At 37.5% G+C, this 16,776-nt stretch overlaps 2 protein-coding genes across 2 annotated transcripts; both read left to right on the top strand.

Annotated features, from left to right (window-relative positions):
- The first annotated feature begins 3,442 nt into the window (after positions 1 to 3,442).
- myadmb (myeloid associated differentiation marker b) lies at positions 3,443 to 8,571 on the top strand. The gene is made up of 2 exons (XM_081373862.1): positions 3,443 to 3,548; positions 6,278 to 8,571. Exon 2 carries the CDS (start codon positions 6,363 to 6,365, stop codon positions 7,242 to 7,244), a length of 882 nt encoding a protein of 293 aa, XP_081229988.1. The 5' UTR covers positions 3,443 to 3,548; positions 6,278 to 6,362; the 3' UTR covers positions 7,245 to 8,571.
- Positions 8,572 to 12,119: 3,548 nt separating this feature from the next.
- Positions 12,120 to 15,519, top strand: ftr66 (finTRIM family, member 66; the record flags this gene model as incomplete). The annotated part of the gene is made up of 6 exons (XM_081373701.1): positions 12,120 to 12,701; positions 13,413 to 13,508; positions 13,740 to 13,961; positions 14,054 to 14,204; positions 14,337 to 14,396; positions 14,879 to 15,519. The coding sequence occupies 6 exons, from the start codon at positions 12,120 to 12,122 to the stop codon at positions 15,406 to 15,408; spliced, it is 1,641 nt and encodes a 546-aa protein (XP_081229827.1). The 3' UTR covers positions 15,409 to 15,519.
- Positions 15,520 to 16,776: the final 1,257 nt, after the last annotated feature.

Here is a 16,776-nt window from a genome sequence, read left to right as displayed (position 1 = left end):
CTTGTGAAGTAAAATTGAAAATTGAGGATGCAGTGCATCAGGATATCGAATTGAACTGAATCGATGACATGATAATCATAATCTAACCGAACTGTGAGACCAGTGTAAGTTCACACCCCTAATATGTAAGTTCAAGGGACTTTATTTAAATTAAATACATACACCACTTCAGCTATTATCACATGCCAGTGATTATCCCTCCTTAGCATGCATGCCATGCAAACCCCTTCAAGTGTAAAAGCAGCCTTAGAAGTTGCAGTGTTCCTATTTGTTTTTGTCCTCAATTACAACCAATAAGGTGTAAATAAACATTGTCCAATATGTGACTATGTTCAGCTTGACAATAAATCGTGTAGGCTCTTTAATAAGCCAGAGAGTATCCTAATATGGATAGTGTTTTCCATAAGCCCTGTTTTTAAAGGCCTATTAAATTGTAAAATTAATATTTGTAGTGCTTATTTATTTGATTCTCGATTAAAACCACAATCTATAGCATTACTGTAAATAACGTGGTAAAAAAAAAAACACTGACATTCAACAGAGCACTTAAGTATTACTTATTAATCCTGATCGGAACATCCCTACTTGCAATAGTTCTTGAGATCAGATAAGTAATAACAATGTGTTATCTGTAGTATATTTTCACTGCAAATTCGGTCATTTTAAACTGTGAAAAAAATCCTGTAAAAGGAACTGATCAATTATCTAACTAGCAGGTTGGTTAATGAGTTTAAAAAAAAAAAAATTTTTTACAAAAGATAAATTGTTGTCACAATTTGGGTCCTCGTTGAGGTTAACGCAGAGCCCCTTGATAATACACTCTCGGCCTACATCGACATCATCATCCTGGCCATGGGTGACAAGCAGAGCAGAGTTTTTTTTAATACATTTTTACCCCCACTGACCTATAAATGACTGGATTGCTCATGGAATCCTAAACTCCCAGCACGAGGTTAAGCCACCAGAAGTGTTCGAGTGGCCATATTGCTATTCCTAACTGACTTAAAGGTTGTATCAGTGATTTCAGGCCCAAATATAAATGATTTGATCACATTCATCTAATCTTTCCTAACGATCCGCTAGCTGCCCGCCCCATAAGCAGGCCGTCACAAAAAACGCGTCTCTGTAGGCAGCCTAGGCTCTGAGATCTGCACACAAAAACAGTTGGTTTCACCAACCACTCAAAACCAAAATAAATAGTGTTCTAACCAATCCCAGACAGGGGGAGGGTGTTGTGAGGGTTTGCGCTCGTGCATGGCTGCAAGCGAAGTCGGAGAACACGAGCGCAAAACCTCACAACACCCACCCCCTGTCTGGGATTGGTCTGCATCCCTGTCTGGGATGTGATCATTTATGTTTGGGCCTTTTTTGGGCCTGAAATCGCTGATACAACCTTTAATATGCTTTTTACGTCCAACCTAGTCTTACAACAGGGTGTGCATCCAGATGGTGCAACAGTTCTCTATTATATATCAGTGTTTTCCCCAATAAAATGTGTATACACAAACTAAATCCTGACATACTTGAACCATGGGTTCCATGATGGTCTGCAGTCTTCTTCCCATCTCCCCTCCTCGCTTTTGAAAGACTTTTAGAAGTTTGTCAGACAGCAAATCGATCTGTGACAAAAATCTGGACTATAGGGACATGGTGGTAATACGCTTAAATTCAGCATTTATCTGAAAAGAAATGTCAAAATACAGTTGAAACGCAATTTGTAAAGCTATACACTGAAAAAGGGTTAAAAACTATTATCATTAACGGGAAACATGCACCACATGATACATATACGCCGTTCTCACGCCACACCATGTTCTCACGCAGTGAAAAATACATCGCGGAGCAGAGAGGAGACCTGCAACACGCTGACAGACAGGACAGACCAGGTTACTTTTCGGTTACGTTTGATATTAAACATTAAACAAAGTCTCACCTTTCAAATTTGGTCATTTTTTAAAAGAAATATAAACAATAAATACCATTTTGTGGCTCTTTAATGTGTCGTGACAGATCGCTGTATGGCATTTGTTGGAATGTGATATTTATCCTCAATATGCATGGATAAACCCACTAAATTACATTTGTCTTGACAAATCTTTCTTTAACATGGGTGACAAATGACATGCATTAAAGACAATATAAAATACAGGGGCTATAACTTGCAGATAAAGGAATAGTTCACCCAAATATGAAAATTCTGTCACCATTTACTCACTCTCAAGAGTTTGGTTGTTCCAAAGCTATATTCGTTTCTTTCTTGTGCTGAACACAAAAGAAGATATTCTGAAGAATGTTGATCAGCGAACAGTTTTTGGTCCCCATTGACCTCCATAGTATTTTTTTCTCCTTCTATTCTTTAGATGTCAGCAACTGTTTGGTTGCCAACTTTTTTCAAGATATCTTTTTTTGTGTTCAACACAAGAAAGAACATCATGGTTCAGGTTTAAAAAAACTTGAGGGTGAGTAAATAATGGAAGACTTTTAATTTTTGGGTGAACTACCCCTTAAAGTGACATTGCAACACTGACATCCAGCTTGTATGGACCTAAAAAAAAAAAAAAAGCTAACATTCCTGACCAGCATCCACTTAAGATACTTGTATAGTGCTTGATGATGTAGAATAACAATAGTGCAACCAAGAGGCCGGATATGGCCATTTAGAGTTTATTCACTGGCTTTTTATGTCAGTTTGCACTGCAGTTTAATTTATGTGAGGTAAATATGCTTTAATGACCTAACTCTTATTCACCTTATCCACTCTATATACACACATTCTTTTAATGTTAGGTTTTAATGTTCTGTGGTGCGGGTTAGTCCGATCTTACATGCATACTAGTCACGGAGGCAGCAGATCCTGATAGGTATGCATGGCATTGGCAACATTCATTGTATCCCAGCTGCTGGAGACCCACTATGCTGCAGACCTGGCCAGACCTGACCTGAACCAGCTAATCATGGTCTTCAGGCTTGCTTAAAAGTCATAGATGTGTGGAAGCTGGTTGGAAATTAACATTGAAGGACAATGCGTCTCCAGGAGCAGGGTTGAAGACCTCTGTAATAGAGTTAGTAGCCTACATGTTTTTCCTGACAAGATGACTGTAAGCAGACAGGTCAGATTTCTTGTTATCCTCCAGGCTGCTGGGATAGAATATGAAAGATGGTGGTGAAGTTTAGTTCAGTAAAGTTTAGTCAATAAAACAAGAAAAGACTATACTCTGGAAATACTGAATACGGTATTTTTCTTTGGCTGAATTCAGTTGAGTTACTGCATGAATGAGAAAGTAAATCATCTGCTGATGCTCAGAAATTTTTTGAGGAGCATTAGCAGTTTATTTGAGGGTTGAAGAAAGAGCAGAAGAGAGTGATAGAGAGCGAGAAAGAGAGCACATATTACCTAATTAGGCATGTAATGGGCGGATTGGGGGTGGGTGGAGGGGTATCCCTCATAAACACGTTTGAAAGTGTCCTCACTGATTGAAAAGTCAGATCCAAGACCGCGCCTACTTGTTTCAGACTGAGCACTTCGAGAGAACGATAACGGGACAAGGGTAAGAAAGAGGCAGAGGATAGTTTACTTTCATCTTTTTAAAAGCAGACGTTTCGAGCAGCCAGCACCGTTATGTTTACTTAGGCTATGTGTTGGCTATTGACATAATTAGAAAGTGTTTTACTTGCGTTCTGGATTCTGATGATGGCGATAAAAATGCTTTATATTATAGCCTACATTATTTTATTCCTTCATACTTTGATTGTGGTGTAGTGTGCATCCGTAGCGATCAATTGGTCAGATAAAATTAAATAAAATGTAAAATCCATTAGGATATTCCCTCGAGCACCCGTCACTTGTTGCGCTCGCATGTGGAAATCGTGATGACGGAGACAGAAATGTACTTTTCTATATTTGCTTACTTGACATTCTGACGTTTAAAAGTTTAAAGTAAAATTCATGTATCCTGTATGAATGGGTGCGGCACGTGGGGAGGCGCGCCCACTTGTCGTGTCTGGCAGGATGGTGATCTAATTTCTAGCTAAATGTCATTTTCACGTCCTGTCGCTTTTTGCCATTTTAAATCGATCCGTTCATTTGATACAATTTGTTTTGATTTACTGCTTTCATAGTAGCCAACATAAAATTCATTTAATTTTATGTTTTCCATTTGAGCTTAGTCTAACACTTGTCCTTCTGGTCTTTTACATTAGACCAAACGGTTTTCTAATACAAAAAAGTAAATTTTTCCACTGAAAAACATTTTGGCAGTCAATACAGCTGGCACATAGGCCTAATTTTTTTTCCTTCTTTCTGCAGCAGGTAGGAAAATACGGCTGTAGAGAGCTTGCTTTTTTTTTCTGTACAGACAAATAACAGCACTGTAAGATTAAGAGAGAAAACTGATTTAGTGTCAAGCTCTCCAAGCCATGTCATGTCCTGTTTTCTCATATGTGTTTCCTTGGATCTGTTTACAGATTTTTTTTTCCTTGACATCTATAGGCAATTTCTGATGGAGAACATGAATAATTATGTATTGCGTTGAATTCAGCAGCATATTCCATCTCATCATGTTAAATAGCCATGAGTGGATGACAAAGGAGAGGGTTTTGAGGAGAAGGAGAAGTTTTAAAGCAAGGAGAAACTCTCCTTTCACTATTCTATTTCTGTAGTAACCAATTCTGAAAGGGAACGAAAGGAGTATAAAAAAAGGTCTGAAGGGTGGGTGTGTTTGGAAGGTTGGGGGAATTGAGTGGAAAACACTAGGCACTTCCCTCGCATTTTGCCGTTTGATGGGATGCAGAGGATCTGGAATTGATCAGCAAGTTGGAAAATTTGACACTAGGCAGAGAAAGAGTGTAAGAGAGGCAGAGAGGGAAAAAAAGGAGGGAGCAAGGGATAAATGACTCACAGCTAAGCTATTCCCGCCTGTGTTTAAAATATAAGTCGTTGTCAGGTGAAAGGGCATGCTTTTTCAAACCCATCGGCTGTCTGTCCATATGTGGCTCTGAATGCATCTGCATGGCTTTATGCTTTTTTTTACGACATCTTTATCACTTTTTGTCCCTTATTTCCTAACTATGTTCTCCTCTGTCCACTTAACCCTGAAAATGTAAACACGCATGCCTCTATTGTTTACTTGAACCTCTCCGACAAGATGAAGGAGGTATTCCTGGCTGTTACAGAACTGTGTAGGAGGGCTGGGAAGGGGCCTCAATGCTCCGATTGTTAGCCTATCTGGCTCCTCCCACAAGGTTGATGACAGATGGACTGTAGGGTTGAGTAAAGGTCTCGCTTGTGCCGAGTTTGTCTAAATAGCTTGAATACATTACTGAGATAATTTCACTGACTCCCAGTCTGGAATCCCGAAAGAGTCTCAGAGACGTTTTGTTGTAGAGCACCAAATTTATTCAGTATGTGACCATTTAATTTGCATGAATACATGGCTTACAAGTTTCACATTGTGGGGAATTTTAACATGTGACCAAAACGAAATGATTGTAATCACAGATTAACTTCTGAATATCCTCAGTAAACAACCTCACTCAGCCTTGATATTAAAATAACAAGTTATCCAAAAATTCAAGTCATCATTTACTCCAACTCATATTGTTGCAAACCCGAATAAGGAACACAACACATGATTTTTATAATCTGAACCGATTTTAAAACACTTGGCATCAAACTTGGCATCATACACAAAACCACACAGACATATGAGCTTGGTTGCTATTGGAGACGCATGACAAACAAAAACAATATGAAGAGTTCAGTTGCAAAAGCCTCTAAGTGCCATCTGAAATGTTCTTCTAGAATGATCATTTTTATCAAGCTTGTATATTTAAGTTCAATGACTTCACTTAAATGGCAATGCAAATTACCTATTAATTTTCATTTAAGTGAAATTACTTAACTTAAAGCTTTATAAAAATGATCATTCTAGAAGAAAATTTCAGATGGCACATAGAGGCTTTTGCATCTGAACTCTTCATATGCTTTCTAAAATTGTCTCAAAATAAACATTTGATATTTCGATTTTGAGCTTGTTTTGGAATATTTTTGCTAAATGCTTAATGTTCAAGAACCAGCTCAACATATCAAATATGTTTGATATCTTCCGACTGGATAGAATTAGTCAAAATATCTTCGATTTTTTCTGTTCCAAAGAAGAAAGAGCAGGTTTGCAACAACATGAGTTCCCTTTAATCTGTGAGAAATCTATTAGATGTTTTGTTCATATTGTGTTTTTTTCTTACGACTGACTGATTACTTTTTCTTCATTTCTCCTAGACAACCAAGAAGAGACAGAATCCTGTTTCCTGTTACTCACAGTTGACATTAATTGGCCTGTAAATCGTCTTTTTGTGAGCCCATCATGCCGGTGGTGTTGCGTTCCTCACCTCTCCTGTGGGCCCGTGTGGCTGCCATGGTTTTCGCCTGTGTAGCATTCAGTGTAGCTCTTTATGGAGCGGGTGTAACCCACGGCACGGGTGACTGGTGCGTGTTCTGCTGGAGTTTCAGTTTCGTTGGAACTCTTCTGATAATCTTAGTGGAAATGTTTGGCCTCCAGACCCGCGCCCCTGTCTCATGGAAGAACTTTCCGATCACGTTCGCCTGCTACGCCTCCCTCCTCTGCCTCTCCGCTTCGATTATATTCCCCCTTTACTTCCTGAAAGGCTTCGCCGGTCGCAGTGAGATGACCAACTGCCGCATTGCATCCACCGTATTCTCTTGCCTCGCCACCATCGCGTACTTAAGCGAGGTGAGTCTCAGTAAGGCTCGTCCGGGAGAGGTGGCTGGCTACATGGCCACAGCACCAGGGCTGCTAAAGGTCTGCGAGACCTTCGTCGCCTGCATTATATTCGTCTTCATCAGCGAGCCGATATCGTATGACCAGAATGCGGCGACCAAGTGGTGCCTGGCTGTGTACTGCATCTGCTTCATCTTTTCGGCAGCCATCATCGTGATGTGCGTAGGAGAGTGCACAGGTTGCCTGCCCTTCTCCTTCGCCCGCTTCCTGTCTTCATATGCCCTCCTGGCTGTGGGCTTGTATCTGTCCGCCACCATCATCTGGCCCATATATAAATTTGACAATAAGCATGGAGGCCAAAGCCACAGACCCAGCAGCTGTGGCTCCAGCAGCGGCCTGTGCTCGTGGGACAAGCTGCTGGCCATCTCGGTGCTCAGCGCTCTCAACTTTATTCTTTATCTGGCTGACCTCATCTACTCAGCCAGGCTGGTTTTTGTTAATGTTTAAGGGGTTTAGCAAGAAATAATACAAGAAGACGGCAAAGAGTTAAAAGGCAAAAAGAGGGAAGTGGGTTGGAGAGTAATGATGTTGAAATGAAAGGTCAAACTATATTCACTGTTAGCTAAATTCTTTGTCATGCCTGTTTAGCAATCATGTGTACAGTAGGCAAAAAAAGTTGGACTTTTTAAAATTATTTTTTAAAATGTAACAAATCGTGAGCTTAGAATTGTAAGGTTCTATCTCCGGGTAGTTCTGAGATATTGAGCATCAAAGTTTTTACATCCCAGCTGGCAAAACTGAGATGGAACCTTTTTATTTTATTAATAACTACTAACAAAATATTTTTTTACAAAAATAACACCACACAGGCATTAATAAACAGATCAGATTGTCCAAAACTCAATTTCGACCAAAAGTGGAGATAGAACCTTATAATTCTAAGCTCACGAAATGGATAAATGAATGATTATAAATCATTGACAAAAATAAATTAATAAAACAATTTAATGTAACATATATATATATATATATATATGTTACATTAATTTTTATTATTATTATTTTTGTTTCTTTGTGCTTTAAGTTGCTTTGCATGAAGGATTCTTTTATTAGCTACTATAGCTTTGTGAGTTTGTATGAGTGAATGTCAAATCGCCAATCACCACAATATAACAGCCTTCAGCTCGTTCAGGTTAATCAGCATCAGTTAAAAACTGTGTTTGCACTTAATGTCTGTTATGTAATACTTGATATGTTTCAGTACATTACACTGCTCTTTGTTGTATATGTGTCAAGTCCATATGGTGTAATGAACCGTACATAATGAATTCCTAAAATGTAACTTCGACACATTGACGATGAAGGGAAATATAAATGTATATTTGGACATATCATTAAACTTTGAAGACATCTTGAATATATTGTTATTCTTATATACATGTTGTACTGGATTCATATTTACGGGATATTATTGCTATATATGTGCATATGGATTTGCGAAGTATGCAAATGCTACAAATATTTTTCTTGTCAAATCTCTATAGAAACCATTGCTGTTTTTTTTTTTGTACACCAGCAGACAGTATCAGTTACACAGACACCTCACGATAATGAAGGAAAATGAAATGTTTGCTGTGCTGTAAGTCTCTGGGATCTGCATGTGCCTGTCACAGACTGTTACACAGTCCTCGATGCTTGAATGAGAATGTTTTCATTGTATTATAAAAAAGTGAGAGAGCACATGCAGCACTGTGTCTCTCTCTGTGCTGAGAGAACAGCACACACCGCAGCATTGTGTGAATGTGTAATCAAGCTCTGAATAAAAACCATGATAAAGAAACAAGTGTAATCTCTGTGCATCTGCGCTCTTGCCTCATTTACTATTGTATACAGTGATTTAGACTTACCAACCATTTACTCATTCTTTGTTTAAAGTTATGCATGTGTGAAAAGATACAGAACATCTGTTGACTCACCATCCCTGAGCTAATGAGTCACATTCTAGAACATTCACGTACAGTGCATTCACCCAGAGGAACATTTAATTGCTCAGAGGTCGCTTTTTCTCAGCTCAGGAGACTTGGATTGGATTGTTCAGTTATGCTGAATGTATGAATCACCATTGCCAGATGTGTTTCTCCTAAAATTAAGATTAGGAGAAATAAAAATCAAACAATTGTTGATATACAGAAAGAGTATATTCGATTGAAGAATCTCATTTGCTGTATTAGATCTGAATTCAATTTCATAGGTCTCTGTAAAAACATGAAAGGGAGAATTTTGATAATACAAACAGACACACATGAACTGTCTCCAGTGAATTTTTGGACCAAATCGGTTGACTAAATGATTCATTGACTTACTCATAAAGACTTATTTTGTTCGTTAATAAATGAGCTATTCTGAATGAATCAAATCAATGAATGATTCAATGACTCTCTTACAATGAGTCACTTGGCACCATAGTCACTGCAATAAAGATCTAGTTTTCTCAACATTTTTGTAACGTGTAGTTCTATGTCTGTTTTGTTTTATTGTGTTCTGGTTCTGTTTTCCCTGTTATGGTTTGCCTGAGTTCCCTGTGCTTATTAGGCTACGTTCAGACTGTCAGTCCAAATCTGATTTTTGTTCATAATCATATCTGATTGAAATTTAACAAAAAATCACATGAAATGCACACATTTCTCATTTCGAGCTACATTCATATGTGGTTTGAAATCTTATTCAAATCACATTTCTGGAAATCAATTTCAGTCTGTCTGCTCTGATCGGATTTTGCATGGTTTATGTGACTTTCTCACGCCACATAAAACATAAACGTCAGACGTTGTTAGGAAACATGCTGAAAGTCTCTGCAGAAACAAGGATGTATTGTTGTAAAGCAGAAAATTACAATATAACGGAGACATGTTTTGAAACTGGCGGAGACGACAGCACAGAATAAAGTCGTTCATGCCAGCCTCCTATGTTTCTGCCGCTGACTCAAAAGGCGGCTACACATTATCATGTTGTAAATAAGAAACATCTGTATTGCAAACCCTCCATGTTGTGGTTGTTGTTTGGCTTATGCCTACCAACGCAACATTGTTGCCATAGAAACCAATGCAAATATTTCAGAAAACGAAAAAGTGGCATAGACACACAAATCGGATCTGAACAGTTGCTATACACAATGTGGACGTCAATAATTTTAGATCAGATTCCAAACCGATACGCAAATAATCGGATTTGGACTGACAGTGTGAATGTAGATTAGTTTCCATAGTTCCTAATTTACGCACCTGTTCTGTTTTCCATTGATTCCTCAGTCTGTGTTTTTAAGCCTTCATTTCATTCAGTTCTTTGTTCGGTCTCGTTTACGTCTTCATGTGGTTGTTAAACTATTACTCTTGAAATCTCCTGCTTGTTCTAGTTGGATTATTATTGAAGACTGTTTTTGTTGTTTAGGGGAGAGTGGGGTGATTTGTGCCAGGGGGGGAAGTAGTTCCATCCTTGTTTCTGGAAAACCATAGAAGAAATTGGTCATGTGACCACATAATTTTGAAAAGCAATCACTTTTACTCGTCCTCCAAAGAAGAGAGACACATGGCATGAGAGTTAAGCATATTTTAGTGCAAAAAACTGTTTTTTCCCTTTCAAAGTAAAATTTCTATGATTAAGGTTTTTTGATTGTAGTGTCTGAACAATTATAGACAAGTCTGAAAACATTTCACACATGTTTTAGTGCTTTAGTAGGCTACACAATGAGTCTATACAGTTAGCATGATGTTAGCTCTTAACTGCTGGATCATGCTAGTTTTTCAAACTTGTGGGTCCGGGGTGATTTGTGCCAAAGGGCCTGGGTTAAGTTGTGCCAGATCCAGACCACCTAGACCTACATTCTCGCAGGGGATAATCTTGAGAAGTGAGGAGATGGGCATGCCTCATCATTGTTTTACTTGGGCCTGCCTGTTATTTGTTTAATTTAGCTAACACTGATTTCAGTTTTGAGTTTGCACTATGTTATTAAAGATAAGTTTTATTCCATTTTTTAAGTGGCCTATGTCACAATAGGATGCTTAGAAATTAGCCTAGTCACTTTATTCTTATATGTTACATAATTGACAGACAGCACTATGTCAACAGGCATCTATTGCCAAAGCCTTTTTGCCTGAAATGAATCACAAATATCATATATTGTGTTGCTTTGGTGCTCTAAATGGTTGCTAGGGCGTAACTTGATAGCTTCACAATGATCCTGAGAGACTGATTGGTCGTCTGAGTAAAATGAGCCCGCCCCCTTGTCTCTATGACACTGTGATCCAGAGTTATGTTCAATACAAAATCCATATGCAATTGACCATAGTAGGAAAAACGCATGCTATGGTATTCCAGGGTGACAATATCTAAATAAACCTTAAATGAGTAATTTTGTATTGAATTTATCTTGCTTTCATATAGCATTACGGTTCATAACATTAAAATGTTCTGTTTTACTTAAGAAATCACTGGCACAATTTACCCCCAATATATTCCCCCAAAGGCACAACTTCCCCCACACCAGGGGCAAGTTGTGCCATGAGACCACTTTTTTTCCAAGAGCTATATTTCTGAAACAATTTATTTCAGATCCAAAGTTATTGTTCTCAGGGATGCACCACATCCTGAAATATATGTACATCCTTAAGTTGAAGGCATTACTGCCATGGCCTCACTTTAAAGTCACTTTGAGTAAAAACTGGCACAACTCACCCCACTCTCCTCTAATCCTTTGTCATGCGCTTTTTGCAGCCACTTCACCCATTACACTTTTTTTACTTGAATACTTTTTTTTAAATATATGTGAATCTGTATATATACCCAGTAGGTATTTGAAAGCTTGGAATAACTAGAAAAAAAAAACAAAAAAAAAACATTTAAATATTTTATTCATTTACTTCTCCAGGTCTAGACATCCCAGTTTTCCAAGGCCATATGAATCCTGGTTTTGCAAAGAAGAAAAATGTTAAGGGGGTGAATTAAAAGAAGAAATATCTTGATATTTTGACGTTTGGCTTATCTTATTTGAAAGCTTGTTTTGTCATATTTTGAATCATTTTAAGTCCTCTTGAGGCCCCCTGGTGGAGAAACACTTTGTTCAGGTGTGGCAATCTAAGGAACCCTACAGTAAATGGTGCTTCAAGTATCTTTATTTTATTTTATTTTATATTTTTTCTTTAAAGTTTACACCGTGCAGCATTTTTATTACAATTACAGTGCAATAGGCACACACATTTACCTATCTGTCATCTAAATAGGAAGAACTAATGGGTGTGGCCCAGGAACATCCGTGCAAAACTGCAAACTGCTTCTCAGTGACGGACCCTTTTTCATTTCAAACATTTCCCTGCAGTAGACAACAAAATGGAAGAGCTCCGGGATACAGAAGAGTTTCGCTGTTCGATATGCCTGGATGTTCTGAAAGATCCAGTGGCTATACCATGTGGGCACAGGTACTGCACAGAATGCATTAATGATTTTTGGAACAAAAATGATAATTTGGGGGTCTTCAGCTGTCCCCAGTGCGCACAGACATTTAGCCCCAGGCCTATTCTGAACGATACCATACTGGCAGATATGGTGGACAAGCCGAAGAAACTGGAACTTCCAGGCAACTCTGAGATTTGTAGCAATTACATGCAAGGTGATGTAACCTGTGATTTCTGTACAAGTTTCAAACAAAAGGCTGTGAAGTCTTGTTTGGTATGTTTGGCATCTTACTGCCAAAGTCACCTTGAAGCACACAACAAATCTCCTGCCTTGAAGCAACACAAGCTGATTGAAGCCTCTGTGAACCTCAGCCAGCAGGAGATCTGTCCTCATCACGGCAAATATTTGGAGATATACTGTCGAACTGATCAACAGTGCATATGTCCTTTGTGTGTGATGGAGGACCACAAAGGTCATGATACAGTACTAGCAGCTGTGGAAAGCACAAAGAAACAGGTAAAAAAACAACAAAAAAAACAATCATCTTTCTTGTTTTTCTTTGAGTGTGTAAGTATTTAACAAGATACTTTTTCATGGTTCTTAACTCTAGACACAGTAAATTACTGTATACTCAGAAGTCTTTAGAAGCCAAAATCATTTTCCACTGAGGCAATGCACATTTTCCAAAGTGCACTCCAGCTCAATATGAACAGCTTTCATTGTACAGAAAAGTTCATGCAACAGAGTAACAGGGACAAAATGTGAGAGAAAGGAGGCATAGAACTGATGTTTTTGAGGCTGTCCCTTGAGTTCAGGTTTCCAGCCCAAAACAATAAAGTACCTGCAAATAAGTGTAATTTTATAAGGTTATATAATATAACAAAAATAACTTCCTGCTTCACATTTAAATGTCAACCGTCTATGCAAACATATCCCTAGCAGAGCTTCCTGTTACCAAATCAGAGATTATGATCTGTTGGCTTGGTCAACTACTTTGAATGTTCTAGATATATGTCCTTACATATTATTTTGTTTGTGACAAATGAGTATAAGAGTAACACATATTAAAAGATCAAATATAATATAAAGTTATACTTAAGTGACGTTAACAAATTCCCAAATAATGCAGTTTGTCTATTCTGTAACATCACTCCTCCATTCTAATTATAGTCATGATTATAGTTAAAAAGCATGAATATTACAATAAAAACACTTGTTTCTTCACAGAAAGAATTGGGCACGACACGACAGAAATACAAGCTCAAAATCCACACTAAAGAAAAGGACCTGCTGGAGCTTAAACAAGCTGTGGATGCCCTGAAAGTAAGACATTTCCAGAACTGCTTTATTAAAATAGATTAAAAACAATTAATCTGAAAATGAATTAATCTCACATCATATCAATTAAGTATTTACTTTGTATTATTAATAATAATAATAATAATCATAGTTTATTTTAAAATAAATATATATACTATATAATAATATATATTATTATTATTTTTTTAAAAAAATAATAAAAATCACTGGATAAATGTTTTTGTGCCCTAAAAGAGCTCTGCACAAGCTGCTATGGAAAACGGTGAACAGATCTTCAATGAGTTGCTGCAGTCCATTGAAAGGAAGAGGTGTAAATTCAGAGATCTGATCCGAGATCAAGAGAGAGCTGCGGAGAGCATGCTGCAAACACTGGAGCAAGAAATCACTGAGCTCAAACAGAGAGATCATGAGCTTGAGATGCTTCTGAAGTCTGAAGATCACGTTCATGTTCTTCAGGCAACCTTGAACCCAGTGCTGACTGAAAAATATACAACAAAATTGCTCAGAAACAATCTGACAAATACTTCTCTCTCTCTGTCACTTTACAGAACTGTCATTCCTTCTCTTCTGGCCTTCCTAACCCACCCTTCACAGTTGCTTCACTCTCAGATTTTAGCAAGGTGAACTATGCAATATCTGCTCTAAAGAAGAAGCTTGAAGTTGTCTTTAAAAAGGAATGGCTCAGGATTTATCAAGCAGGTGAGGGGGAAACACCCTAAGTTTCTGCCTAAGCAGTTCCTGTTTAACTGATTTGCAAATTGTTATGTAATTCAGCCCTTTTGGTTAATTCGTTTCCTTGTGATGTGCATATGCTTTCCATTTTCTCTCCAGCTAGATCAATGAAGATCCTTCACTGCACAGTTCCCAGAATTAGATCAGAGTTCCTGCACCGTAAGACAGTCTTATGCTCACCAAGGCTGCATTTATTTGCTCAAAACACTGTAATAGCCTATTGTAAAATGATTACAATTTAAAGCAGCATCATTAGTCCAGTCTTCAGTGTCACATGATCCTTCAGAAATCATTCTGATATTCTGATTTGGTGCTCAAGAAATATTTCTGATTATTACCAATGCTGAAAATATATGTGCTGCTTATATATTTTGTCAGGATGCTTGATGATTAGAAATAGAATATTGTACATTGTTTTGTAACAATGCAGACAGGCTTTACTGTCTAATTTTATATATCCCTGCTGAATAAAAGTATTCATTTCTTTAAAAGAACAACATCTCACTGACCCCAAACTTTTAAACGGTAGTGTAGATGTTAGTGTTCTTCAACTTCTCATCTGATATGTATTTATAGATGATTTGAATATAATACACCATGAATAAACATTTTTGATCTCTTATGCTCTATCCATTTCTCAGATTCCTGCCCGCTGCAACTAAATTCTTTGACAGCCCACAAGGACCTCAGTTTGTCCAATGGGAACAGAGAAGCGGCTGTTCGGAGCCAAGAGCAATCCTGTCCCGACCACCCGGAGCGCTTTGATTACTGGTGCCAGGTGCTGGGCACTGAGGGCCTGACAGGCTGCAGCTACTGGGAGGTGGAATGGAGTGGGATGGGAGTAAACATTGCCGTCGCATACAAAAACATTGCCAGGAAAGGGGAAAGCAATGAAGCTCACTTCGGTCACAATGACAAATCCTGGAGTTTGTTCTGCTGCAGGAGAGGTTATGCTTTCCGGCACAACAGGATTGTCAGTAAGATCTCAGGGTCTGGCTCATCAAAGATAGGTGTTTATCTAGATCATAGGGCCGGGACACTAGCTTTTTACAGCATTGATGACTCAATGACCCTCCTTCACAGAGTTCAGACCACATTCACACAACCTCTCTACCCTGGCTTTGAGTTTATGAGCTGTGGAGCCTCGATCAAGCTGTGTCAGTTGGAGTGAGGGCAAATTTGGCATTGAATGAAAGAATGGGTAAAATATTAAAGATAAAATAGATTTACATTAAATATCAACACAAATTATTACTAAGTATGCACAATATTTTTGACCGAGACTCATAAGCCGATAATTATTTTCATGTTATGGTAAATAACTGATAGCTAACGGCTAACATTAAAATAATGTAATATTTTGTATAAATATTATATAAATTATATTATTGTACTTGAATTTAGGCATCAAAAATGGATTCAGTATGATTACTTTTAACAGTAATTACATTTTTAAAGATTAACTTTAAGTGAGCATTAAATGATGTCAATGGTAATATAATTAGAAACGTATATATATATATATATATATATATATATATATATATATATATATATATATATATATATATATATATATATATAGGCTACTTATATATTCTATACTCCTAATCACAAATTATGCAAAATATTTTTTTTCCAGCCAAACACTTGTGACACATTTATGTCTATGATAATGTCTTTCCATTTAAACTATACACACAGTGAATTGCTGTTATTTCTGTCCATGGAATGTCCCTTGAGGTTAATATTGTCTGAATGCCTTTACGCTTTCATTCTCTGTCAGTTCTGATTAAAAACGTCTGTAACAATCCAAATAAAATACATTATGTTAATCATTATATTTGCTTTGCCTTTCAGAGTCAACCTCATTTTTCACATCACAGAGTCTTTTTCCTTTGATATTTTATGGCATTTAGTATGTTTTAACAGTACAAGCACTCAAATAAATGGTGTACTATATGGCAAGCCATTTAAACATTTAATCCTTAATAAGTACCCGTCTCTATTTTTATGCTACTAGTACTTATCCATTAGCTACTGGTGCTTATTCTTTAGGTACTAGTGCCTATTCTTCAGATACTAGTGCTTATTCTTTAGGTTCAAGTTCTTATTTATTAGACAAGTACTTATTCCAACAGTGTCTAGTATTTAATTATACTTCATTATACTTGCTTAGAAAAATTAGAACTAGTACTTTTTTTTTAACTTAATAGGGACTAGTACTGGGGAGCTAAAACATTTAGTGCTTTGTAAGTAATCAGCAATATTTAAAAATGTATACAATGTTTAATAGGGAGCCAATGCAGTGTTGACAGAACCGGGCTGATATGGTCATACTTCCTGGTTCTTGTAAGAACTCGAGCTGCTTCGTTTTGGACCAGCTGTAGTTTGTTTATTAAGCGTGCAGGGTAACCACCCATAATATCATTACAATAATCTAGCCTTGATGTCATGAATGCATGAACTAATTGTTCCGCATTTGTCATTGAGACTGAGCATATGACGAAAATGAAAAATGCAGTTTTACAGATACTAG

The sequence above is a fragment of the Scardinius erythrophthalmus genome (genome assembly GCF_964197995.2).
Source record: "Scardinius erythrophthalmus genome assembly, chromosome: 9".
In the NCBI taxonomy this organism is placed as follows: domain Eukaryota; kingdom Metazoa; phylum Chordata; class Actinopteri; order Cypriniformes; family Leuciscidae; genus Scardinius; species Scardinius erythrophthalmus.
This window is presented reverse-complemented; position numbering and strand designations above follow the sequence as displayed.

What these genes read in the sequence shown, in the direction of transcription:
- myadmb (XM_081373862.1), top strand. Translation starts at nt 6,363, where the DNA reads ATGCCGGTGGTGTTGCGTTCCTCACCTCTCCTGTGGGCCCGTGTGGCT.